This window comes from Strigops habroptila, chromosome 3, assembly GCF_004027225.2.
Source record: "Strigops habroptila isolate Jane chromosome 3, bStrHab1.2.pri, whole genome shotgun sequence".
NCBI lineage: Eukaryota > Metazoa > Chordata > Aves > Psittaciformes > Psittacidae > Strigops > Strigops habroptila.
The window spans coordinates 6,587,153-6,612,177 of NC_044279.2; the positions used below are offsets into that span (position 1 = coordinate 6,587,153).

Here is a 25,025-nt window from a genome sequence, read left to right on the forward strand (position 1 = left end):
GTTCCACCGCAGCCCTCCGGCCTAGGGGTCGGTAGCGAGCCGCCCGCCGCCCCGTCCCGTCCCGTCCCGTCCGGCAGCCATGGCGGCCGCCGCGCTGTGGCGGCTGAGGCGGGCCCTGACCGCGGCCTTCAGCAGCGCGGCGGCGGCGGCGGGACCCGGGCGGCCGGAGAGGCCGACGGTGCGGCGGCAGGCGGGGGGCGTCCGGTGAGGCGGCGGCGGCCGGGGCGGGGGGGAACGGGCGCCGCTGCGGGCCGGTCCGTGAGGCGCTGGGTGCGTTTAGTGTTTGGTTGCAGTAAACCCGCCTTGTGCTCGCACAGGAACATCATCCTGAACGACCCGAGGAGAAGAAACGCCCTGTCCCTGTCCATGCTGCAGTCCCTCAGGGAGGACCTGCTGCACGACGTGAAAAGCAAGGACCTCCGAGTTATTATCATCTCAGGTATTGAGACAGGAGAGAAGGGAAGGGCGAGGGGAAGAGCAGGAACGGGGTAATACAGAGTTCAAACCAAAATCTCTCAGAGAGATAGTGTTCAAGTGTTAAGAACATGTTCAAGGCCAGGTTGGATGGGGCTTGGAGCAACCTGCTCTAGTGGAAGGTGTCCCTGCCCGTGGCAGGGGCTTGGAACTGGGTGAGCTTTAAGGTCCCTTCCAACCCAAACCAACCTGTGATTCCATGATTACAGAAGATGGGACGGGAAGGGACTTGCATGTTGTTTTCCATACAGCTGGCCAGGAACATGCAAGGTATCTATCCTAACGGCGCCCTCAGGCTTCAGACCTTGCTGTCCTGCTGTTCTTTTATACACACCCCAGTTTCCACTCTCATGTACTTAATTCCTCATTCTTGAACTCCGTATTAACCACTGAGTTGGGTTTTTTTGCTGTATTTTTGTTGCTAGTTAACATGTCTAAGAAGAAACACTGTAGAAACATGTTTCAAAATGTCAGCATTCAGTCAGGTTTTGCAGTGTGTCTACAGAGCCAGTTTTTCCTTTTGTAAAAACAATCAGTAGATTGAAATAACTAAAGAATAAACAGAACAAAACCCAGGTTCTAATGGTTCTCAAACTAAAGAAATATCATTCCCGCACATGGGGTTTTGTGCAGGAACAGGCTGAGCTGGAGTGACCACTTGTTGCCTTGTAGTAGGTATAGATGGTAATAAAAAGGGCTCACACAGTTTCTTCAGATCATGGGCTCTGTGCCCCAGCTCTAATCCAGGATCAGCCTGGTCGTCTTTGCTTCTGGTTTGCAAAACTGGTTTTAAAACCCTCCAATGAAGGAGAGACCAGAACACAATATTGCAGTCACCCGTAACCTGCAGATGTGAAGCAGTCTCTCTCTGAGCCTGTTAAAGTTTTCTTCCATTTAGGTATTATCCTGGAGAGTTCTTAAATGTAATGAAACTTGGGCTGTTCTTAAGCCATGGTTTTTTATTGTGCTGCTTTAAGATAATCTTCCCCTGCCTCTATTCCAAACATCTTAGAGAAATAGGTTTATTCATTTAGGATGCTGCGGTTTCCTGTATGTAGAGGAAAACAGTGTGTTAGTGCGCACAGACGTGAGAATGGAAGTAAGCTGAGTTTACCAGGATGAGTTTAAATGTATATATTCAATGTTTCAAATAGCAGTTACAAATCGTGTGAAACGCTTCAGGCTCTTCTTTGGGAGCACAGTATGGGAGTTTGCAAGCACAATTTCATGTTCTTTTTGGTTTAATTTAAAAAGAAATTTCATGTTCCTGTTGATTTCCAATTCTCTTGCTGAATGGAATGCAAAAGAAGAAGAGAAAATAAGACTTCTCAGGAAATGCTTTGAGTCTTTAACACAGGCTTTGCAGTGGATTTTGCAGCCCAGAAAGCCAACCGTATCCTGGGCTGCATCAAAAGAAGCGTGACCAGCAGGTCAAAGGAGGTGATCCTGCCCCTCTACTCTGCTCTCGTGAGACCTCACTTGCAGCACTGTGTACAGTTCTGGTGTCCTCAACATAAAAAGGACATGGAGCTGTTGGAGCAAGCCCAGAGGAGGCCACGAGGATGATCAGGGGCTGGAGCACCTCCTGTATGAAGCCAGGCTGAGAAAGTTGGGGCTGTTCAGCCTGGAGAAGAGAAGCTGCGTGGAGACCTCAGAGCAGCTTCCAGTGTCTCAAGGGGGCTACAAGGATGCTGGGGAGGGACTCTTCATCAGGGACTGTAGTGATAGGACAAGGGGTGATGGGTCCAAACTTAAACAGGGGAAGTTCAGGTTAGATATAAGGAAGAAGTTCTTTCCTGTGAGAGTGGTGAGGCACAGGAATGGGTTGCCCAAGGAAGTTGTGGATGCTCCATTCCTGGCAGTGTTCAAGGCCAGGTTGGACAGAGCCTTGGGCAACATGGTTTAGTGCGAAGTGTCCCTGCCCATGGCAGGGGGGTTGGAACTAGATGATCTTAGGGTCCTTACCAACCCTAACTATTCTATGATTCTATGATTCGTCTTCAAGGAGGCACAAATGCAGATATGGTTAATTTCCAGATGGGTATTGCTGATCCTGTGAGCTGACTGGTGTTGATTGTGTGGCTATTTCTGGATAGCTAGTGTCACAATAATCTGATCCGTAAGAAGTGAGTGCACAGGTAAGGTTGTGACTGCATAATTGTAGCTGGAAATGTCACATCCATACAAATATCTGAGAAGTTCTGAAGGATTCAGAAGCACCAAATTGGTTTATTCTTATGGCAGATACCCTCATGCCAAAGGAAAACTGTTGTAAAGGTAGTGTACCCATAAAGGGTGTTATGATCTTAGCTGCCATTGGAGACAAGCAAATCCAAAGCTCAGGTCTGCAGGAACCTCCTCTTTTGCTGCCCAAACCCTGATGTGCTTTTTGGGATTCTCTAGATGACAGTTTTAGAGTAGAGGAAACAATGCGCCAACACAACCCTTCTGGCTCTCCTCCAGCAGAACAACCTTTTTTCTTGTGTTCATTGTGGTCTTGAACGCTGTGACACAAAAATCTTGATGCTTATTTAGCAGAAATTAATCATTAATGCTGGGTACAATAAATGGGCACTAACTGTATTTGTGTGAGAGCAGAGCACTCCATCCTTGCTCCAGCTGATGCATTTACATTGTCCCAAGGAGCTGTTTAGAACGGTATCCTTACAAGAAGCTGGACTCAGAGGTGTAAAATCCTTATATTTGACAGAATTAACTTGGAAGGGAAGTAAAACTAGGCTTTAAAAAATGCTTATGGGTGTTTCTGTGGTTAAATGTTGCAATTTAAAGTCATTACAAAACCCAGAAGGCAATACTTTGAACTCTTTTTGGCCTTTTTGGCCATTGACAACTCATTGACATACCTTCCCCTGGGGCATTGATACTCCTCTACCCCTGATTTTTTGATTAATCCAGATTGACTTTTCCTGCAATTCTTTGCAGCTGAAGGACCTGTGTTTTCTTCCGGCCATGATTTAAAGGAACTGGCAAGTGAAGATGATGTGAAGCATCATTCCCAAGTATTTGAAGTGTGTGCAGAGGTAAGCAGTTCTTCTTAAGTGCCACCCCTTTGCCTGGTATTAGGAGTAGGCAATGATACTGGTTCAAGGAAGGACAGCATTGCTCATCTGCTACCTAAAGCACAGATGGTTGCTCCAGATTCCTTGCTTTTTGCTGCTCTGCTATTTTAATACCTGATCCTGCTGAAATTATGTTTTCCCTGGAGACATCCAGGGAATAAAAGGGCTAGAATGCCAGGGTGCATGTCTCCTACAATGAGTACAGTCATGGCGTGTTCCTCAATTCAGCCAGTGTTCCTTGCAGCTGAGGATTTGGGCAATGTCTTTCCTAGAAATCTAGGGGATAACCACCTTCAAATCACTTGTGATCAAGTGTTCTTTTCCAGCACTTAGCTCTAACCCTGGCAGCTCTGCCCAGGTTCCATCTTGGTATGCTGGTCACAGAGGTAAGTGCCAATATGACTGAAAGACAGGTTAGTCCCTTCGTCAGGAGGGAGCCAAGGGCTGATAGTTCAGCAGCCAATAGTTTCATATTAATTTTGCAGTTGCAGGGCAGAATATCAGCATGTTGCCAGTGGAAAACTGAACCGTGCAGCTTCCTGGTCACAGAAAAGGAAAGATCAGGCAGAAAAAATGTCAAACTTATTCCATATAGTGTGCAATCAAGAGCTGGTAAATTTAAATTCCCCTGTGTGTATATCAAGCACTGTGGCTGTATTCAGAATTAATGAGTAGTAGAGCAAGCTTTGAGAAATAAAGAGAAATAGCAAAAACCATCAAGCCTAACTGTCTTCATGAGAATGGTGCTCTACTGCATAGTAAGTTTAGTATAACAATTTCAGATTAGTATTCTTGAAAGCATGAAATTCAGAGACAGGGAGATACTCAAAACCCAACTGGACGCAGTCCTGGACAACCCGCTCTACCCGAGCCTGCTTGAGTAGGGGGATTGGACTCGATGGTCTCAAGAGGTCACTGCCAACCCAAATGCTTCTGTGAAACTGGCAAAGCAAGTTCAGGAAGAAATTAAATGTGAGAGATGAAATGGCATTTGAAGTGATCCCTTTTCTGATGTTCGTGGTAGGGGTGAGTGCTTTAAACTCGCTACCTGAGTATCCTGAAGGGATTTAAGTTACTCATAAATCACAACTCACTATTATCCCTGTGGAGGGAGAGAAGGCCTTACTGTTAAATAATAATGGCACTTTACAGGCAAACAGAAATGGAGAAATTAATTGAGGCTTTATTTAGGATCCTAACTGACAACTAAACTGTGTAGAACAATTGACTTTGGCTTTTGGGGGGGGTCAGTAGAGAGACAAATGTACTTCTGAGGGCTTCCAAAACGGGATTGTGTCTTCCGTGGAATGGATCCTACCCAAATGACATACCTGCAGCATTGTGGACTAAGGGGTCCAGAGCACTGAACTGGTTTTCAGGTATTTCAGCTTCTACATCTTGTCTCTGACTGTTAATCTTAAGCAGATCTCCTCAGCTGCTCCTCCTCTGTTCCCCACACATACAGCAGTGTTTGCCATACTATATAATACGGTATCTGAGAACTAAGTACTTACCACATACAAGTTGGGGACAGTTCAGAATATCACATCTCCAGAAGCTTTTCAAATACAAAACCAGAAGTACCAGGTTGGGGGTTTTTCAGAAGAGGTGTTGACTTTGAGTTTTTGCAGCCACAAGAGCATTCTATACTTGTTTGTCTGCACACATGCACATACTGTTACTCTTCTGTTGTCTGCTTCTCAAGATCCACTGAAACTAAACAAAGATAGAAGAACGGAGACAAAGACTCATCAAAATCAAAAGCAAATGTAGGTAATTTTACCTAAGCAACATAGAATTTGCCAGACTTCATCTAGTGGAGGTACTGAAGTAGCAAATGAATAGTTGTTATCTTGCTACGCTGTGCTAACATGAGATTGTTTTAATCCAGATAATGCCTGTAAGCATTTAAGTAGTATTTTCAATCTTCAGGCATTAAAACTAGGTGAGTTGGTTGATTCCCACTGTATGGAAGGGGAATCCGAGATAGAAAAGTTAGAAAAAATTCATCTTTCTTAACTTCAGCTATCTGAAGTTGGATGTCCAACCCTCAAGATTATCTGAGAGAGAGAAAATGAGGCTTTTTTCCATTCTTATGTCTAAATGGAAGCAGGAATAATTGTTTGCTGGGAGGTAAGTCTCTTCGTGGAGTGAAGAGTAAGCCTAGAAAGACATCCAGTGATTGTGTTTGGGTGAGACCAGCCCAGGCTTGAGATCATGCAGAAACCAGCAAGAGGCTGGTTTAATTTCTTGTGACAAAGTCAGTTTTCCCTTATGGGGCAAATGAAGGTGAGGATGGTGTGTCTGGGATACACATCTTCCCACCGTCAGGAACACTAGACCTGCGGTGCAGAGGCACCCAAGCTCCGTGCAGATCTGCTAACAAGTGTTTCTGCCTCTCATTCTTGGGTTTCCCATTTCCACTGGAGTTAGCAGGACCAGCTCCTGCTACATAAACCCAGCAGATACTGGAATAGCAGTGGTCTAAAACAGCACATATCAAGTGTGTTATAGAAAAGCCACTGTTTAAATTTCTAGGACTAACTGACCACTTTCTTTTGTGCACACAGGTTATGACTTTAATCCAAAAGCTTCCAGTACCAGTGATTGCCAAAGTGAACGGGTTGGCTACAGCAGCAGGCTGCCAGCTGGTGGCCAGCTGTGACATCGCAGTGGCAAGTGAGAAGTCTCAGTTTGCTACTCCTGGGGTGAACATCGGACTGTTCTGCTCCACACCAGCTGTGGCCTTGGGCAGGTCTCTTCCAAGAAAGGTAGGCTTCCTTCCCAGGTACTCTTTGTAATTTTGCAAGAAGTAGGTTCCCGTGTTAGGAGGTTTAGTTCATAGAATCATAGAATGGTTTGGGTTGGAAGGGCCCTTAAAGCTCATCCAGTTCCAACCCCCTGCCACGGGCAGGGACACCTTCCACTAGAGCAGGTTGCTCCAAGCCCGTGTCCAACCTGGCCTTGAACACTGCCAGGGATGGGGCAGCCACAGCTTCTCTGGGCACCCTGTGCCAGCGCCTCAGCACCCTCACAGGGAAGAACTTCTGCCTAAGAGCTCATCTCAATCTCCCCTCCATAAGGTTAAAGCCATTCCCCCTTGTCCTGTCCCTACATGCCCTTGTAAAAAGTCCCTCTCTAGATTTCTTGCCAGCCCCTTCAGGCACTGGAAGCTGCTCTAAGTTTTCCTCAGAGCCTTTTCTCCTCCAGGCTGAGCAAGCCCAGCTCTCTCAGCCTGCCTCCACAGGAGATGTTCCATTGCCTGGACTTTATTTTCCTATAGTACAACATTGAAAATACTTTATTGCAAAGGACATCTTTGACTGGGACTGGGAAAAATAATAAAGGGATGAACTCTGCTCAGGGAAAGCAGGTTCCTACTGATGCGATTCCAGCCAGCATGAGCTCGTACCAGCAGCACAGCGGCTCAGCCATCCCTTTCCTTTCCAACAGACAGTTCTGTGCTTTCACCAGTGATGTTCTCCCCTGATGAGGAAACCCCTGCAAGTTCAGGATATCAATCCCACCGAGGTATCAACTCTTGCCAGGCAGTGACATTTCACTGCCAGCAGGAGCTGCCTGGGTGTAGATCAAGATGCTTTAAATAGCATCTAAAACCTTCCCATACTTTCTTCCTGCTTTATTTCCTACTGATTGTGACTACAGATTTCTCACTGCATAAACAACAGTATGATCTGTAAAGCTTCTGTAACTGAGAAAAGACATTTTCAGTTCTGATGCAGTTGGATTCATGGGGACAGACTCTCCAAGCCCAGCAGGGCTCTGTGGAGATGCAATGACTTAACTGCCCAAGTTCAATTGCTGGATAAGAGCTTCAACTTTAAATCTTCCATCTGTGAGGCCATCCTGCTCAAATATAGCCTGTCTGGGGGGGTTTTGTTCCAAGTCTGCTACAGTGAACAGTCATAACTGTTCCTGAATTGGTATTTCTGGGGTTTATTGTTACCTTTTAAAAATGTGTGGGATATACTTTTCTCTGTGCCACTTTTCAAAGTAGGAAGAACATCCCCTACAGTTCTCGGGATGATTCGTTTTACCTTGTATCAAATGATTGTGTAACTACCAGAGCAAAGATACTACCAGGATAATCAGCTCTTACAATTCAGGGCATTGGGTAATTACCTCAGGAGTCGTGACAAAACATTGTTAGTGATCTACAAGATTGAGTAGTCCCTGAGTATTTGGGGGACTTTTTCATTTGAAACCTCAAGTACAAGATGCTGGAAGCAGCAGGAGACTGAAATAGTTAATGGCTTTAAGAAGGACATATTTAAAACTAGTCCTACCAAACTTAAAACTTAAGACAGGTATTTTCAAAACCTACACATTGACTTCATAAATCTCTACTTCTTATTGGATGCCCAGCTTAAAATGCTGAGCTCAGATATTTGACATTGTGAACCATCCATATCTCTCAATTCCTACTGCAGTTGTGGGCTTTTGAAAAGAAACCCAGAGGTGTCAGCCAGGACAGTGGGAGTCAGTGGGCAGGTTTGAAACAAGCCAGCTTTACACCCAGTCCTCTTTGCTGAAACCTCTTGACGCTTCCTTGGCAGTTTAAAGAAGGCAAAAGATTGAAATCTTAAGTTTATCAAAAGAGTAACTTGTACTTGAAGGAGGCTGAAGTTCCCAAACAAAGCAAAGCAATAAGGCAGTTGACCTGATGTAATGCAGTGGTTTCTCTTGTTCAGGTGGCATTAGAGATGCTTTTCACGGGTGAACCTCTTTCTGCCCAAGAAGCATTAATGCACGGGCTTGTCAGCAAGGTGGTACCAGAAGACAAGCTGGAAGAAGAGACCATGAAGATCTCTCACAAGATATGTGAAAGCAGCAGATCTGTCCTGGCCCTGGGGAAAGCCACCTTTTACAGACAGATGGCCCAGGACCTCGATACTGCTTACAGAATGACTGCTCAGGTCATGGTAGACAATTTGACTTTGAGAGATGGGCAGGAAGGGATTGAAGCCTTTATTCAGAAACGTAAGCCTGTCTGGTCACACTCTCAGGATGAGAAGAAATGAATCTTGTTTCTGAGCTAAGCTTAGCTGTGCTTTATGATTCTTCATGCAGTTGCCTTTGGGAACTCTATTTTTGTTCTTGCTGAAAGTGAAATGTCTCTTCTTACATATGCCAAAGACACAATAAATTTATTCTAAGTATATAATAAATGTTAGGAAAAAATCAAACACAATGGGGTTTTTTTCAGCAATGAATTTAATCTATGGTTTTAGAAGGAACTTTGTGCTGCAAAAATCAGTTTAGCATGTCCCAGGTTACTCAGGGAATCACAGGGATTGGGAGAGAGCCCAGGTCACCCTGTTCAGTACCTGTCTCCATCATTCTGGATGAGAATTGCCATTTACTGTTATTAATAGAGAATTAAATGGCTTGGACACATTCCAGAGATGATGGTAATACATATCATGATGGATTCCAGTGCTGTTTAGATGTAACAGACAGAAGCCTGTAACAGCAGCCCATTGCTCCTTTCAGATATATCTGCTTATGAGCTGCAGGTATCACTTGTTTGCCTCCCTCAGCAAACCCTGGTTTTCCACCATCAGCCCTGTCACTTGTCCCAACTCTAGAGAATTTTGCCATTGGCTCCAGTGAGGCTGAGCATGGTTTGGGGGTGTTCAGCTTCACAAAGGGCACACTGTGAAAGCCATTGCCTGTCAGCTTCAGCAGAGATTCTCACCTTGGCAGGGTTTTGCCCCAGCTGTAATTTTCAGGCTGTAAGTCTTCAGTTTATCACAGAATCTCAGATGTGTTACTAGGAAAGCCCATCCATGTGCTCAGAGCTGGGATCTTACACTGGAGCAGCTCAGCCATGGATTTATGGTCTTTACAACCTCCACCAACAGGAGTTATTCAGAGTTACAGGGCTGTGCAACCCTCCTGGTGAAATAGTTTTTCTTAATGTCTATTCTGAGCCTCAGAGCAGCAATTTTTTGGCCATTGCCCCTTGCTACATGGTGGCAGTGTGTTCCCCCCCACCCAAACTGACTTTTATTTCCTGTATCCCAGCTCAGGTGATAACCACCAGTGGTGATTATAATGGATGTGTCTGGTTGCGATGGCTGCTTCCAGCTCAAAGTGGATTCAGGGAGCCAGGTAACACCACAATAGCCAAGGGCTAATTTGAGCCACGCACCCACCTAACCATGGTGTTGGTTAATGTCCAGCTCAAGCCAAATTTAGAAGAAACTAACTTCTGTAGTCAGCATGTGAATGTGGCTGTGAGTCAATTATCCACAGATGATAGGGGATGGCCCAGGGCCTGTGGAGCTCTCCTGCATGGCAGTGGGCTGCGCACCAGGGTCTCCCCCCAAGCAGGGACACCTCAAGGTCCCTCCTTGAGGTTGAGAGAATAGTTATCATCACATTGGGTGCTCCATAATTAAATTGGGAATAAGAGCACTGAAAATCTGAAGTATCACTTAGCTAAGTGATATAAAGGATTAATTGCACATTTATAATCCTTTAGACATAAACCATTGACCAAGTCTGGGACTAAGTCTGGATCCAGCTGCACTTAGACTCCCTTGTGACTCCCCTCAGAAAGCAAGAGGGTCCTTTCTGAACCTCATGACTCAACAGGAGGGGCTCACTGACTGTTTTATCTCACCCTGTCCTTATTGCTCTAAATCAGGTGTACCTCTCTATCAAATCTTGTTAAACCACTGTTGCATTTACTATCAAATGTCGTTAAATTGCTGGTTTATATCAATAAAATACATTGCTGCTTCTCTCTGACGAGTGAAGTGCATCATTCCATCCACAACATACATGATCTGACATCAATGAGAGAACTTCAGCTCCTTTATCTCTGTAACTCTGTTCATGCAGTCACAGGCTGCAGCCAGACCACAGCTGGACTCCTCAACACCAGACTGAACACATGGAGCTTCCTCCACATTGCTTGTAGGTCATGTTCTCTAGGTAACCAGCTTGGTAACTCTCCAGTGCACCAGTTCCAGCTTCTCCACATTCCTTTTAGTACTGGTTGTGCCAAAACTGGTCTGTATTCCAAATAATGGCCTCACCAGTGCTGAGCAGAGAAGAACAAAAGTATTTCTTCCATGTGCTGGCCACTTCCAGCCAGTCTGTACTGTTCAGGGAGCATTTTGTCTTACTTGTGATGAGAGTGCACTGTTGGCTCATGTTCAGTTGGGCATCCACCCGCTGTAAGCCTGGTTTCAGCAGGACTGCTGCTCTGCCCGTCACCTCCCAGCCTGTACTGCTCCTTGGAGTTATTCCTCCCCAGGAGCAGCAACTTGCATTTCTCCTTAGATTATGGTTCTTCTGGACTGAAGCCAGGCTGCTCGGTACATCGGCCATCCCCCCTGTTTCACATCATCTGCAAATGAGCTGAGGATGTATTATTGATGATGATCCTGAATGACAGGAGCCTCAGTATCAACCCATGGTGATCAACATGGGGTGGCCTCACAGCAAAGACATTTATTCTGAAGTTCCACGTAGCCAGATCATGAAGGCTCATCCATTTCATATTTAAATAAGCATCTAAGAAAGACCAGGTGAATCACTCTATGGATGGGCCTTTTTTCGTTTGCTGACAGAGTAGCCTAAAGTGCTTAGCTCAGACTTACATGTCTGAAGTTAGATCAGATAAATCCTACCAGCAGCTACTAAAATTCCAAATGTGGAAGTACCATGAATCAAAAAGGATTTTTTTAAGGTTTGTTTGCTCTTGTGTCCTTAGTTCCCTGCCTATATGAGTGTTAGTTCACTCCTCAGTCCTCCTCTTGATTGACACAGATACTCAGTAAAGTCTTGGGACAGTTCTCTCCCTTTCAGGTTAGATATAAGGAAGAAGTTCTTTACTGTGAGGGTGGTGAGGCCCTGGCACAGGTTGCCCAAAGAAGTGATAAATGCTCCATCCCTGGCAGTGTTCAAGGCCAGGTTGGACAGAGCCTTGGGTGACATGGTCTAGTGTGAGATGTCCCTGCCCATGGCAGGGGGTTGGAACTAGATGATCTTAAGGTCCTTTCCAACCCAAACCATTCTATGATCCTATGATTCTCCAGGGATCCATTACTCCTGGTCAGTTATGGATAAGTCCACATCAGCTTTGGCTTAACTCAGCCCTTCACAGCACTCTGATAGTCTCCCCGTAGGCCTTGCCTAACGCTGCTGAGCATCCTCAGCAGTGCTAAAACCCACCCTGCTGCAGGCCTGCCTGTTACTGCAGGTATTTTGAACTGAAAAACTGCTGCAGTGCAAAGTTACCACTTTTGTCTTTGGGCCTTTGGGCCGTGATGGTGCTGTATGGAAGCAGAGGAAGCCCAAGCCCGGTGCTGTGCACTGCAGTTGCACAGGTCTACTTCAGAACGACCTGAGCATGAAGCTACCTTGCAAAGGGCCTTGGTGGCAGTGCCAGCCTTGCTGTTGTCCCCTTCTTATGAGAAGTGGCCTCGTGGTTCAGGCAATCTGCTTCTGACATAGTAGCCATGGGCTGTACTCTACCCGGTGCACTGTTGGGCTCAATGACATTCAATGAGTAGCTTCCTGAGTAGTGGAATTAAATTGTTATTCCTTATACTGGAGCAGACCTGGACAGGTTGGAGTAAAAATCAGCCTCTCTTCTTTCTAACTGCCCTGCACATTTTCATTCAAACCAGTGATATAAATACTCTTATCACTTACACATATACAGCCCCACAAAGCAATTTCCTTTTCCATCTGCAATGGGAATGAAAAAGGATGAAAAGAAAGCAATTCCCAGTTCTGCTGCTATGTTTAATTTGAGGAATGGAAACTTAAACTTGAATTCACCCTTAAATGTAGTTTGTTTCTATAGGACTGTGAAAAATGTGGATCATTTGGAATAATTGTTTTAAAAAAATAAACTTTTATTGTTACCACTAGGAAAGATGGGGAAGTTTTATATAAAACTCACACAGTCTTTGTAGGTTAGGAACTATTAGGAGCATTGAAGAGATAGAAGGGTTAAATCTGGAGCTCAATAACCTTCATCGTGTCCTTTTTCGATGCAGTAAGATGCTGCACTTAGACTCTGTTCCCACATGCTGCTCTAAAAGCATTAGGAAAGAGCAAATTGTTTTTAAAAATATTTATATTTAATGGCTATCTTGCAACTACTCAGCAAATCTCTCCTGGCTCTTTTGTTCCAGGCTTTTAGAAATAAGTACATTATCTGATTTTTGCAGAACAAGGCTCTTTCCAACGAACAGCAGTAATCAAATGGTGTCACTGGCCATATTGAAACATGAGGGATGGTTTAGATGAGAATATTCTTTTAGATATTTTGAAATACTCCTTCTGCAATTGCCACCTCCACAAGATGGGGTTTGACGTTATTGTTAACTGGTGGTTATAATTTCTGAAGAAAAAAGCTCTGTGTTTTTAAAGAATAATTACTTCATTTGAAAGAGTTACACTGCAAGGGGATTGAATTCTGGTCATCTTATTCCTGTGCATGAATTCATTGAATTTGAATGGCCTCATAAGATACTAATAGTTCAAAGATATAGAGGTCTCTGCTGGGGAGGGACTCTTCATTAGGGACTATAGTGGTAGGACAAGGGGTAATGGTTCAAACTTCAACAGGGGAAGTTTAGGTTTAGATATAAAGAAGTTCTTCACTGTGAGGGTGGTGAGGCCATAGAATGGGTTGCCCAAGGAAGTGGTAAATGCTCCATCCCTGGCAGTGTTCAAGGCCAGGTTGGATGGAAACTTAGGGGACATGGTCTAGGGTGAGATGTCCCTGCCCATGGCAGGGGGTTGGAACTAGATGATCTTAAGGTCCTTTCCAACCCAAACCATTCTATGATTCTAGGTATCCTTAGTGGTTTTCACTATGAGTTCAGAACAGGCACACCTTAGCAAGACAAAATGGTGATGAGAGGGGAAGTTAACTATCAAAAATGGTGTTCTGGTTGTTCACATGATAGGCAGAGGGTAGGAACTTTACCTTATGCTTGGCTTTCCCTGTAAAAGACCAAGCTCCTTCACAGTTCAAATCCATGGAAGCTGAGGAAGCACAGAGCTCTGGACAACCGAGTTCAAATCTTTGGGAACACTGCTTTTCTAGGCTCATGGTCTTTCAGTCTAATTCATGGGTATGACAAATGTTTGTGTTGTCTTCAAATCTGGAAGAGAAGAAATATTTGTCAGCATGTTTTAACTGAGTTTTCACAGTATTTGTTTGTACCATTTCATGCAATAAAGTAATTGTGTAATTAGTCATCATCAGTTCCAAAAAGGGTGGCATCCACAGGAACATTCCATAGAATCATAGAATGGTTTGGGTTGGAAGGGACCTTAAAGCTCATCCAGTTCCAACCCCCTGCCACAGCCAGGGACACCTTCCACTAGGCCAGGTTAGTGGCCTGGTCCCGCTTGTTGAACCACTAGGCACAAACACTTCAGGTTTCAGAACACTCCTGCACTGGCCCCTATAGATTGACTAAGCAACATTCATTTTTCATTTCTGCCTTTATTGTTTAATGTAATGGATTTACAGCTTATTCCTGGGAAACAGGCTGGTTCCAGTATTGTTAATTAAGTTCTACAGCCAAGAAACAGCAAACCAAATGATGGATTGGGAGCCTTTACTGCTGTGGCTTATCTGCTGCCTGAGGAGAGAGTTTGTCCCAAAATAGCAAGGAGTCTATTCCTTGTCCCCCTATTCATTTTTATTAAGGAATCTGCTCTGCAGCAATGTTTGCCAGGTAATTAGCCCAGTTTCAAGTGACCTTAATAGCATGTGGCATATACTCAGCCCTCCCTGGAAACTAAGTACGGCCCTGGTTGCATACAGCCTCTGGGATGCAGCTTATCCCTGCAAGTGACAGGGATGTGTTTTCTGTCCGTACACACAGCAACGGCTGGAATGGAAACTGATTGAGAAAATGCAAGCAAGGAATTGCTGGTAGGAATGCAATGAATGATCCAGCCACTGACCTCAGAGTCCATGGAGGCCTTGGAAGACTGGCTTTGAATCTTCACCTGGAAATTTCAGACAAGATTTATAGGCAAAATCTGGAGGATATGATCATATCCCCAACGCTGGCAGTGTTCAAGGCCAGGTTGGACACAGGGGCTTTGAGCAGCCTGATCTAGTGGAAGGTGTCCCTGCCTGTGGCAGTGGGGTTGGAACTAGGTGAGCTCTAAGGTCCCTTCCAACCCAAACCAGTTTGTGATTCTATGCTGCTATAGCACTTGTGATACAGCTTCAGGTGCCCCTCATGAACAAGGCAAACAAAAAGCCAGGGTGCAGCAACAGCTACATAAACACCCAGCACAAGGTTGTTCCTCTCTCATGGAGCAGGTGACAACCTGCCTCACCACATTGTTTAGGAGGTATATGCTGAAGATGATAGTTAAAGAGAGGACTTGGGCGATGGGCAAGGTATTGAGACCCATATTCCACAAAGGCAAAGAACCGAATGGGACTTTATATAAGCTTTTATATAAACTTCATGTGGTTTTCTCAAGGCCACCCAGCCTAGAATTGGGCAGACTGAGTGCAAATTAATTTTGTGTTGGTGTGAAGTAATCTCCTGTGGCTGTGGACGAGAGAGCTTGCAAATATGTACTACACAGGCACAAAAAGCTGGACATAGTTAACATCAAAAATACATGACTAACTCACTGGAAAAACAGCATCACATCACAGCTTTACCATCTAGCTCCTGATATTTGGATGGCAACACTGTGTCCTTCACGGAATTGTCCCTGGGTAATTCCTATATGGTCACGCCTGTATGGCAGATGGGGAAATTGAGGCCAAACGTGCTCTGCCTGAGGTCTCAGGGTGACAGTGGCATTCAGAATGCCAACACCTGCTCCTTGCACTGCTTCAGCGACTAAGTTTGCAGTGAAATCAGCAGGAATGCAGGATGATGGCATGCCCTGAAGAGACTGCAAAGGCTTCCAAACAGGCATTATGAGCTACTGCATCAAAGGCCCCACACTTGACATTTATTGGCTTTTTGATGAATGCTGGGGTAATTTTCCTGTCAACAGTTTCTCATTAGGAGCCTGGCAATGTTCTTTCTGACCGTTATCTTGCTCAATATCACATTGGGTTGCTACAAAGAGCAGAGCTTTTACGTACAACCCATCTATCTCTGTAGCTGCAAAACCTTCTAATCATTCTACATTTAAATAATCTCATGGCAATGTGGCTGCTTTCTCAAAGCTATCAGGAGAATAAACAACTGGTTAAATTTCCATGAGGACCGAAAGGTCTAGGACAAATCTCAGACTGCAATGAGTAGGATTCATTTGTCTTGATTGCATTGGCACTGCAGCTCGATTATACAAATCCTGAATTTAGCCACAAAATAACGCATCCCCATCCTGTTGTATGCTGCCAAAGGAGGGGAAAAACCATCAGAGCTAAACCTTTCTGGCTCTTCACTGTAGAATGTACCATCTCCTGGCTGCTGGTTGTCAATATCAGGAGTTATTTTTGTCAGACCCATAGCTTTCATAAAAATCAAATAGAAATATACCCTTAATACCACTGTGGATTTGGAAAGGCTAAAATCATTAAACTTTGATGTGGCCAGTGGTAGTTCTTGTCATGATATGACCTTAAAGATATTAATCCTTACTTTAATATTTGTATCCTGGAGCTGTGATCATGGGAGCATCACAAGGGTATTGTATATTTTATTATGTTTGTAACAGAAACAAAATCAAAACCAAAAGCAGGTGATAAAATAATGAGTTGAATTTGTAGTGCTAAAGTCTCAGCCAGACTGATGGATTTGATTCATGGCTGTTCATAGCTACTTCATACAAGAGACTTTCATTTCTCTCCGTAGGTAGGCCAGTATTTTCAGCCTGCTGAAACCAAAACTTGTCACGCTGTGGAGTTAACTGAGAATAAGAAACATTCCTGTAGCCCAGATCAAAACAGAACCAACTCGTTAAACTAACTTTAACGGCAGCACAAGCTCACCTGTTGGACTCAGTACAGATATAGGTATTGATCTCATCCACCGCTATGCTTCTGCTGAAGGCAAGTCACCTCCTGGAAAGGCAGAGCAGGGATAGATGGCAGCAACTTCTTAGACTATATCTGCAAGCTGGCTCATTAGAGCTGGATGTCAGGGAGGTCTGATGTAATGGGTCATGTCTAACCGTAGGCTGCTTTCTGAAGACGTTTTTAAGGACAAATCAACTGCAATAAGAGAATGCTGACATTCAGGCTGCCTCAGCTGCCGATGACAGAGAAGGTGTTAGTGGCACTTGGGTTTTATTCCAGACCTGTCCTCCTATAAACAATTACAAGGGATGAAATCATTTTTGGAAAGATGAGCGATTATTTCCCTGTCAGCTCTGCCCTGTCAGCATCAAGGAGAGTGTGATATATACCTGCTCTGCTCTTCTCCACTTCCTGGCCCCAAATCATTCTCGGTGTGGACACAGAGTGATGCTTCTGGAAAGGAACAATAAAGAATTATTCAAATGTATATAGAACATGGGGGAAAGGAGAAAGCAAATGAACACATGAAGTCATTCTCCTAATGTCATCAGTCTAGATAGGAATATTTTCTTGTACCTGTTTCATGAAATACACTCTTCATACCATTAAAACTTTATCATCTGTTCTTTAAAGGAGTTAATCCTATAACAGAAATCTCTGTTCTAAACGTTAGGATATTGTATAAATATACGCTTCTGAATTAGCCTCCCTTCTCATTCAAGATCTCACTACATTAGGTTAAAAATACTTTAAAATTAGTGTGCTTTTTCTTGTTGTTTGTTTCTGAGCCCTCAGTGTAAAGTCAGAACTCTTTGGGTTTTTTCTCTCCCTCCTTGGGGGTTATTTGTTTTGTGAATGCTGAGATGTGTAAGTACACACAAATCTGGAAAGCTTTACAAAATACCACATATCAAGAGAATCATAGAATTGGGCTGGAAAGGACCTTAAGATCATCCAGTTCCAACCCCCTGCCGTGGGCAGGGACACCTCACACTAGACCATGTCGCCCAAGGCTCTGTCCAACCTGGCCTTGAACACTGTCAGGGATGGTGCATTTACCACTTCTCTGGGCAACCAAACTGGTATCACGACTGGAGTAGGGGAAAGCATCAGGTTTTAATGCAAAACCTGTAAGAAATGAAAGAGACTTAACAGATGAAAGAGCAGGGTAATGAGAGCATTTGGTTCTCTGACAGAAGGCCCTACAGGAGGAACACCAAGGTGCTCTCCAGAGCACCCACACAGAGGACTGGAAAACTGACCTATTTACCCTTTTTTCATTGGGACCAGCAAGAATATTCCTGCAAGGATAATCAGCCCCTTATCCATTAGCCTTACTTATTGTTGCTGTTATTCTTGCTATAACCTACTTAATACAGTGACATCACTACAGTTCAGGAATTAAAATGTTGATGCCTTCTCCCCATAGTTGGCCTTGGAAACTGGTCTGACTCCCTTGGAGACTGGTCTGAATCCCTGAAATCTGAAGCCTCTGCTGCTTGAGCTGGGGAATAGCATTTATCTGGCAGCAAGAGGAGACTTTTGTCCTTTCACATAGCCTGTGAAAAAACACTTAGTACTTCCCACGTACTCAGCATGGTAAAATGGAAGTTGTCAAAGATAAGTCTTTTTTATTTGCTATCTGTGGATATTCCTGTAAGCTTTTAGTCTTTTTCCATATGAGCAATTCTTCAGAGCAGACGATCCAGGAATATTTCCATGGACAGCTTGAAATCTTCATGAGGCACTGGATGGTAGCAATGCAACACCAATTTATTCAGCACACACAGCTACCAAAGTAGCAAAATGCTAACAGTGAATTTACCTCAGCAAAAGTCCTGGTAAGGAGCTCAGTAGCACATAGGCTAAAAAAAAAACCCTGTTAAAATGTCCTACACTTTTCTGTCCATTCATCACTATAATATTTAAATGCATTCCTATAATGAATTCATATATATATATATATTAAAAATTGCTATAATGAATATAAAGTCCTATAAGGACATGAGGGTGGTGAGACACTGGCACAGGTTGTTCAGAGAAGCTGTAGGTGTGCCATCCGTGGCACTGTTCAAGGCCAGGTTGGATGGGGCTTTGATAAGGACCCTTCTGACCCAAACCATTCTGTGATTCTATGATATGATTCTATCAATCAGCCATTTGCTAGTTCTGAAATGTAAACCAAAGGAAAAATAGTTTAAAAACCAGGGAAAACCAAACCCAAACCAAAGCTGGATTCCCTTCCCGGCTTCCTCACAAAACTCCAGCACCAGTGTGACCTTGGCCAAGCTGGTGGAGGCAGAAATGTGACTGACCAGTCCAACCTGCCGTTTATCATAGGTTATTTCTTCTTGGCCTTCTTACCCCTATATGGCATTGGACTGAATTGCTAAGGAATTCTCTAACCTTGTGAAGAAAAAGAGGGAAAAGAAGATGCCAACAGTGTGATCCGTTCCTCTTGTAGTCAGAACTTGCAGCTTATTTCTGCTTTGAATTCATCTGACTACAGCTTCCAGGCAGGGCAATAGAGCTGCCTTTTTGTGGGTTCAGTTAGATCTTTCGGTAGCTCGGTGGCCTACATGTGAAATGGAGCTGATCATTCTTCTTTTTCCACTACCCTTTATCTGTCTTGTCTCTTTAGACCACAAGCTCTGCAGGGGAAAATTGACTCTTGCTGTGTGTGCACTCAGTGCCTTGTACAACAGCTTAGACTGGACCCATTTCTGATGTGGTTACAACATGTAAGTTACAACACTGAAAAAGGACATTAAAAAATCAAGCAATAAACCCCGAAAATCTCTGTCTGAGCGAGGTTCCTTTAGTTTAGTACAGATCCTCAGAAGTCCTTGTTTGTGTTACAACACAACATGCTTCATTTTTAAAGTGATGGCACTACATAGCAAACTGTCAGCAGAGGGCAATAACAGCTCACATCTAGAAGCAATTCCTGATTAATGTGATAGGCCAGTTCCTTGGTTTTCTTCCAATTATCCCGCAGGGAATGAGCCCCTGGTTTAATGAGGCAGCTCTCTGAACAGCATGTGTGAGAAAGTGCTCCTGAACTCATGCAAGTCGTGGGTCTAAAGTCTCTTCTCCTCCTTTCCTTGCAGCTCCAAGAGTCTTTGGATCCTCAGTGATTACGCTGGAGGACCAGTTGCAATCCAATAGTGAAGATGGGTGACTTGGTATCGATCTCTAGGAAGATCTTTGGAAGCAAGAGGAGACCCTGGTCTGCTTTAAGTAATATACCTGTAAGAAATACAGATGTGCTTTGGGACCTGGACCATTCAGCAGAGCACAGATTGGGAAAGCCTGGCTGGTCTGGCTTGCATAGGAAGTTTTAATTTCAGATCCAAATGAGTTTGTGTGGATAGGTAAGAGGTTCTGGAGGGAACAAGGGATTCAGAAAGACCTTCCTGGAGCCTGGATGAACAAGCCAGGTAGAAGAGGTGAGCAGAGTGTGACAATCATGCCTTCATGCCTCAGGTTTTCAGGAATAGGTAGCAATCCAGAGGAAGGGTGTCCCAGCCAGAGTTCAACCAGCCAGGATCACAGTGTCACCTTTTCCATCCTCCTCAAGAGGTGAACCCTTCTCTCCATGACTCAGTTTCCCCACCTGTAAAGGAAGTTACAAAGTTTTCTGTGACATACTAAAAGCAGTGAACAATAAAAACTCATCAACTGTGCTATTCACAACTTGGTGATGAACTAATGTGCTTGTCACACTGCTGGCTCGGTAGAGAAGAAAACTGCTGAAGGTGTTAGTCCAGAGGGACTGTAGATGCCAAAGCACAGGAGGAACTGTTGAAAAAGAGTCCTCACCCAACAGGAACAATATTCCAGCTGTAATGCTGAGTCATTCCAGCCCTCAGGGCAGGTGAACTCTTTGCAAGAGTCTGCAATGGTAATCATTAGACTATTGCAAATATTAAAGAATACAAATGCCAGGTGTCTCCTTATCTGAGCTTCAGCTTTACGCCTGGCTTCAGAAGGAAGTGCGATACCATAAATAATACTTGGAATCACAGGGAACGCTGGTTATCAGCCCGAAATAACCATTCTCCCCCAATTCCCAAAAGAATGGGGAGCAACTACATTGTTCGAAGTCACCAGAGGGAAGGAAGCCTGGGGAAGCTGTGGCTGCCCCATCCCTGGCAGTGTTCAAGGCCAGGTTGGACACAGGGGCTTGGAGCAACCTGCTCTAGTGGAAGGTGTCCCTGCCCGTGGCAGGGAGTTGGAACCGGATGAGCTTTAAGGTCCCTTCCAACCCAAACCAGTCTGGGATTCTATGATTCTAAGCCTGTAACTTCAAACATCAAAACAGGCAGGATACCAGGCTGTGCTGAAGCTGCAAAGGAATTCACATAAACAACATTCAGTGACCAGCTCTGGAACGCAGTGAACCCAGGTAGGTCAACAAGCACAAGATAAGCGTGCAAGGTGACAAGTGGGGTCCAGCCCAGGTTAAACCTCCAGGAGCCCGTGGTAATGGGGTAGAGGTTATGTCAGCTTTGCGTCTGGCAGTTTCTGCACAGCTCTCAGCAGCACACTGGGTAGATGTAATCTAACTGCTTCATCAGTTTTGACTCTAAAGGCTTCACTCAGACCAGAGCCATCCCTGTCAGTCAGGGTTCAATGCCTTCTCCACTAGACAACCTTTGGTCCTGTTGTACAATTGTGCTCCTACACAGCTGAGACAGACGTGATCTGTGCCCTCTGTTTCATTTTCCTTTCTGCCACTTTGGATGTCCCTCTGGCTTACAGAAGCCATTTCAGACCGTGGCCATCTGTAACCACAGAAATTGAGGCTCCACCAGTAATAAAACTAAAAGCAAGCAATTGAAACTTGGAAACAAAAAGCAAATGTTACCTCAGACTGATAAGCAGCTATAATAACAGATCTGGCAAGACAGTATTTTAAGCCAAAAATGCACTAAAGGAATAGTTTTGCAACCTTTTTCTTCAAAGAAGCTAAAATGTTGAGTTTAGGAAAAAGGACTGAATATCACCTTCAAGCAAAGTCGGGGGGGGGTTTTTTCTTAATTAAAAACTTACATCTTCGAGGGTTCACACAAAAGTTTATATAAGCATTTCCATATAGGTGAAAAAGGAAACAACATTCATTATGTGCACAGAGAGTTCCTGTTAAGGTGGTGGTTGCATAGAGGATACAAAAATAGCTGGGAAGGTAAGTATATAGGGGATGCTCAAGTGCTAATGAGACTGCTCAGGGCTGATTCAGAGCTGCCCTGCAGCCATTCCATGACAGCTCTTTCATGAGGTGTCCCCAGCAGCCATGAGTCAGGTCCCTGCCTCTGTGCCAGTCCTTCTGCAGGAAACTCCCTGCGGAAGAGCTGGCAGGTATGTCCTTAAAGGCAAAGGAACCAGGGTCTTCCCATGTTTTAGCTCTTCCAAGTGCAAGAACAGATCCCAGGGGAAGCTTGAAGTGAGCACAGACAAAACCAGCCTGAGAAGTGTCTGTAACACTGGCCAAGAAGGACCCGTCAGCATTGTACAGGTACAACAGATGGCTGTGAGCCAGTTTTGTTCCTGTTGGTCCTTGAATTGATGTTGGCTCAGTCACTCTTGTGATCTTGAACACAGGCCTAAAGGACAGAGTCTTTACTGCCTGAATTGAAATCCTGCCCTCTGTCACCCTAGGCAAGGTTAATGACTATAATTTATTAAAAGGCCTGTAATGATTTGTTAAATGATGTTGAAAATGGTAATTTCATGAAAACAAGTTACAAAGTGTCCCAACCGCAAAAGGTTTGCACTTTACTTCCTTTTAAATGGAACATAGCAGTTACAAGTCATTCACTTGTCACTTTTTTTGGGCCAAGAGCAATGCATTAACTATATATATTTGTATCTATCATACACATGCAGGTGCCCTATACCTTACTGCTTGTTGATCCCCCAAATGCAACTGAGTGATGGTTTCGTTCCCATCATTTGAACTCCATGGAGTTCAAGAACAACACCTACAGCAGAATCTGCATGGAAGGCTACAAGTGAACAGCCTGTAAACCACCTCTCTCATTGCTGTCTTCCTCTAGCAATGTGCTCTCAGGGAAGCAGAGCCCTTCCTCATCATGACCAGCAAAATCCACTGGCATTACCTCCCAAGAGGCAGGGCTGGCAAAAGAGGAAGGGATTAGTGCACAGGTGACCTCGCCTGTTCTGTTTGTACTGATGTTACTCATAAAACACTTTTATAGCTCTTCAAGAAAAGCTCAATATTGAAGACTGGCAAAGTTACTTTGGTATTTAGCATTTGCAAGAGCCCCTTCGTGGCTGCAACTCAAAAAAGCCTCCAGCATTCAAACCATTTTCTCCTGTTCCCAGGGTCATATTCTCTCACTGCAAATCCCCTGATATCTGGTGTCTGGAGCATAGGTCCCCAGCCAAAAATGATATTCAAGCCCAGAGCTAATTGTCTAAGTTCCTTCTGTAGTTATAAAGAGAAACAAATGCTTCAAAAGATCAAAACCCCCAAAATGTGGGGAGGTAAGTGCTGCCTGGTAGGGAACTGATGTCTCTGAGCACTTGACTTTCACCAGGGAACTCCCTGGGAACTGAAGCCTGACACACTGCTCTGAGCATAGGAGTATTTTCAGGAGTCGAACAGGGCCATTGTTTTCCTCTTAAAACCCACAGAAGATTTGAAAATAAACTTTTAAAATGTTATTTTGCACTTCTACATAGTGACTTTGCACTTCTTTAAGGGCTTGAATATTGTTCTCATCTTGATACAAGCCTTTTTTGATACACCTTTGGGTTTTAAGTTTGGAATGCCTCCTCCATTCCAGTTTTAGAGGTGCACATGATAGCAGTGTCCTGACCTTAGAAACTGAAGTGTTAGTGCAAGGTCTGGTACTAATCCATAGAATCATAGAATGGTTTGGGTTGGAAGGGACCTTAAGATCATCCAGTTCCAACCCCCTGCATGGGCAGGGACACCTCACACTAGACCATGTCATCCCTTGCTTTGAGCACTGCCAGGGATGGAGCATTTACCACTTCTTTGGGCAACCTGTTCCAGTGCCTCACCACCCTCACAGTAACTGTAACACTACGTCTTCCATGTGTCTTTGCACAGCATCAAGAGGTGGGAAAGAAACAGCAACAAATGTGCTTTCATTCCTCACTTTTAAGAGAGAGATTTCCCTTTTATGGAGAGATCTCTCAAATTATTTACTATGGGAGCGTGATGTCTTTAATGGTACCTTCTTGCACCAAGAGAACAAATTATTCTGTAGAAAAGCCAGCTCTTTGCTGCCACTGCCAGCTGCGTGCAAGTACAAAGTTACAAAGCACTCACTTAAATGAAGTGAATACTTCATTAAACAATTAGGCAATAAGGCAGAACAAAGGCTGTGGTTTCCAGGCCTTGTTCTGTAATTGTATCCTCCCGCATTAGGAGAAGCAATGCGGGCTGCAATTTGGGATTATCCTCTAATGGCCTTGTCCTGTGGGATTAGTGGACTGCCACAATGGGGAATTCTTTTATCTGTCGATGGCAATGTAAAAGACATGATTTGTGGAGGTTTAGAGGTGAGGATTTCTATCCCTCTTTCCTCCTTTCATCTGTGACGCCCTGATTAGAAGCTTTTATCTCTGCTTTCACTTTCTGAACTTTGAAGGTTATAAACCGGCCCAGTTTCTGTGAAGGTCCAGTATACAAAAACCCAGTTTGTAACTAAATATCATCTCTCCAAAAACACTGTGGACACGTTGAGCCTAGGTCACACTGAGGTTGGGAAACGGGTAAGCCACTATGTTGAACGAGGTTGTGTTTGTGCTGAAGTTATCTGTTCATCTCATACAGCACATGCAGCTGGTGAACTTTCAGGTGAAACTGAGAGGCACCTACAGAGATAAGGCAAATGCAGGATTAGATGGCTGGTAAACAGAGATTGCAGATGAAATTTAAATGTCTAAAGTCCATCTACAGTCTGCTAAACCCCTTTCCTGATCTAGTGTTCAGCTCCTAATGAAATTACCAGGATTTGTTCCACTCACTTGAAGTTGACCCTGGACGGAGCACACAGCCCTATCAGAATCCCCTTCTGCCACAGCTACAGAACATCCTGGATGTCAGCGGCAAGTCTTTCCCTCAAACATGATATATAACAAATCCCTTCATGCTCCTCTCCTTCTCCATAAACCATTCAGTTCTGCTGAAACAGAAAATACAGCTCAAATGCAAAATACAGCTCACTGTACGACAGGACACCCTGTCCTTGAGAACTGGAATTAAGATCATCCAGACTCATATCATGGGCCAACAGAAGACCATTAGAAGAATTAACTTACAGTTCTAACAGGAATCAAACTAGAAATTAAAACAAAAAGAAAAGAAAGAAAGAAAGAAAAAGAAGAAGAAAATGGAAAAGAAGAAGGAAAAGGAGAAGAAGAAGGAAAAGGAAAAGAAGAAGGAAAAGGAAAAGAAGAAGAAGACG

The 25,025-nt window shown here is 44.2% G+C and overlaps 1 protein-coding gene and 1 long non-coding RNA gene across 5 annotated transcripts in view; one reads left to right on the top strand and one right to left on the bottom strand.

The window, feature by feature from the left end:
• Window positions 1-10,331, top strand: ECHDC3 (enoyl-CoA hydratase domain containing 3). Of its 2 annotated transcripts, none has more exons than XM_030479830.1 (5): window positions 1-204; window positions 318-439; window positions 3,418-3,515; window positions 6,125-6,325; window positions 8,267-10,331. In XM_030479830.1, the coding sequence occupies exons 1-5, from the start codon at window positions 80-82 to the stop codon at window positions 8,594-8,596; spliced, it is 876 nt and encodes a 291-aa protein (XP_030335690.1). In that variant the 5' UTR covers window positions 1-79; the 3' UTR covers window positions 8,597-10,331. The 2 variants fall into 2 exon arrangements, with proteins under 2 accessions (XP_030335690.1, XP_030335691.1); XM_030479831.1 differs by having other exon boundaries at window positions 14-204; window positions 6,125-6,329; window positions 8,316-10,331.
• Window positions 2,684-25,025, bottom strand: part of LOC115605448 — a 27,704-nt gene continuing 5,362 nt past the window's right edge. The window contains exons 2-6 of one of the 3 annotated variants that reach the window (XR_003990595.1): window positions 18,967-20,176; window positions 16,950-17,013; window positions 13,534-13,711; window positions 5,069-5,270; window positions 2,684-4,093 (exon numbers count right to left, since the gene is read on the bottom strand). This is a non-coding gene — a long non-coding RNA (uncharacterized LOC115605448). Of the gene's footprint in view, window positions 4,094-4,680; window positions 5,271-13,533; window positions 13,712-16,533; window positions 16,850-16,949; window positions 17,481-18,966; window positions 20,177-25,025 lie in introns of those variants that run through there. The other 2 variants (XR_003990596.1, XR_003990597.1) reach the window with 2 other exon arrangements.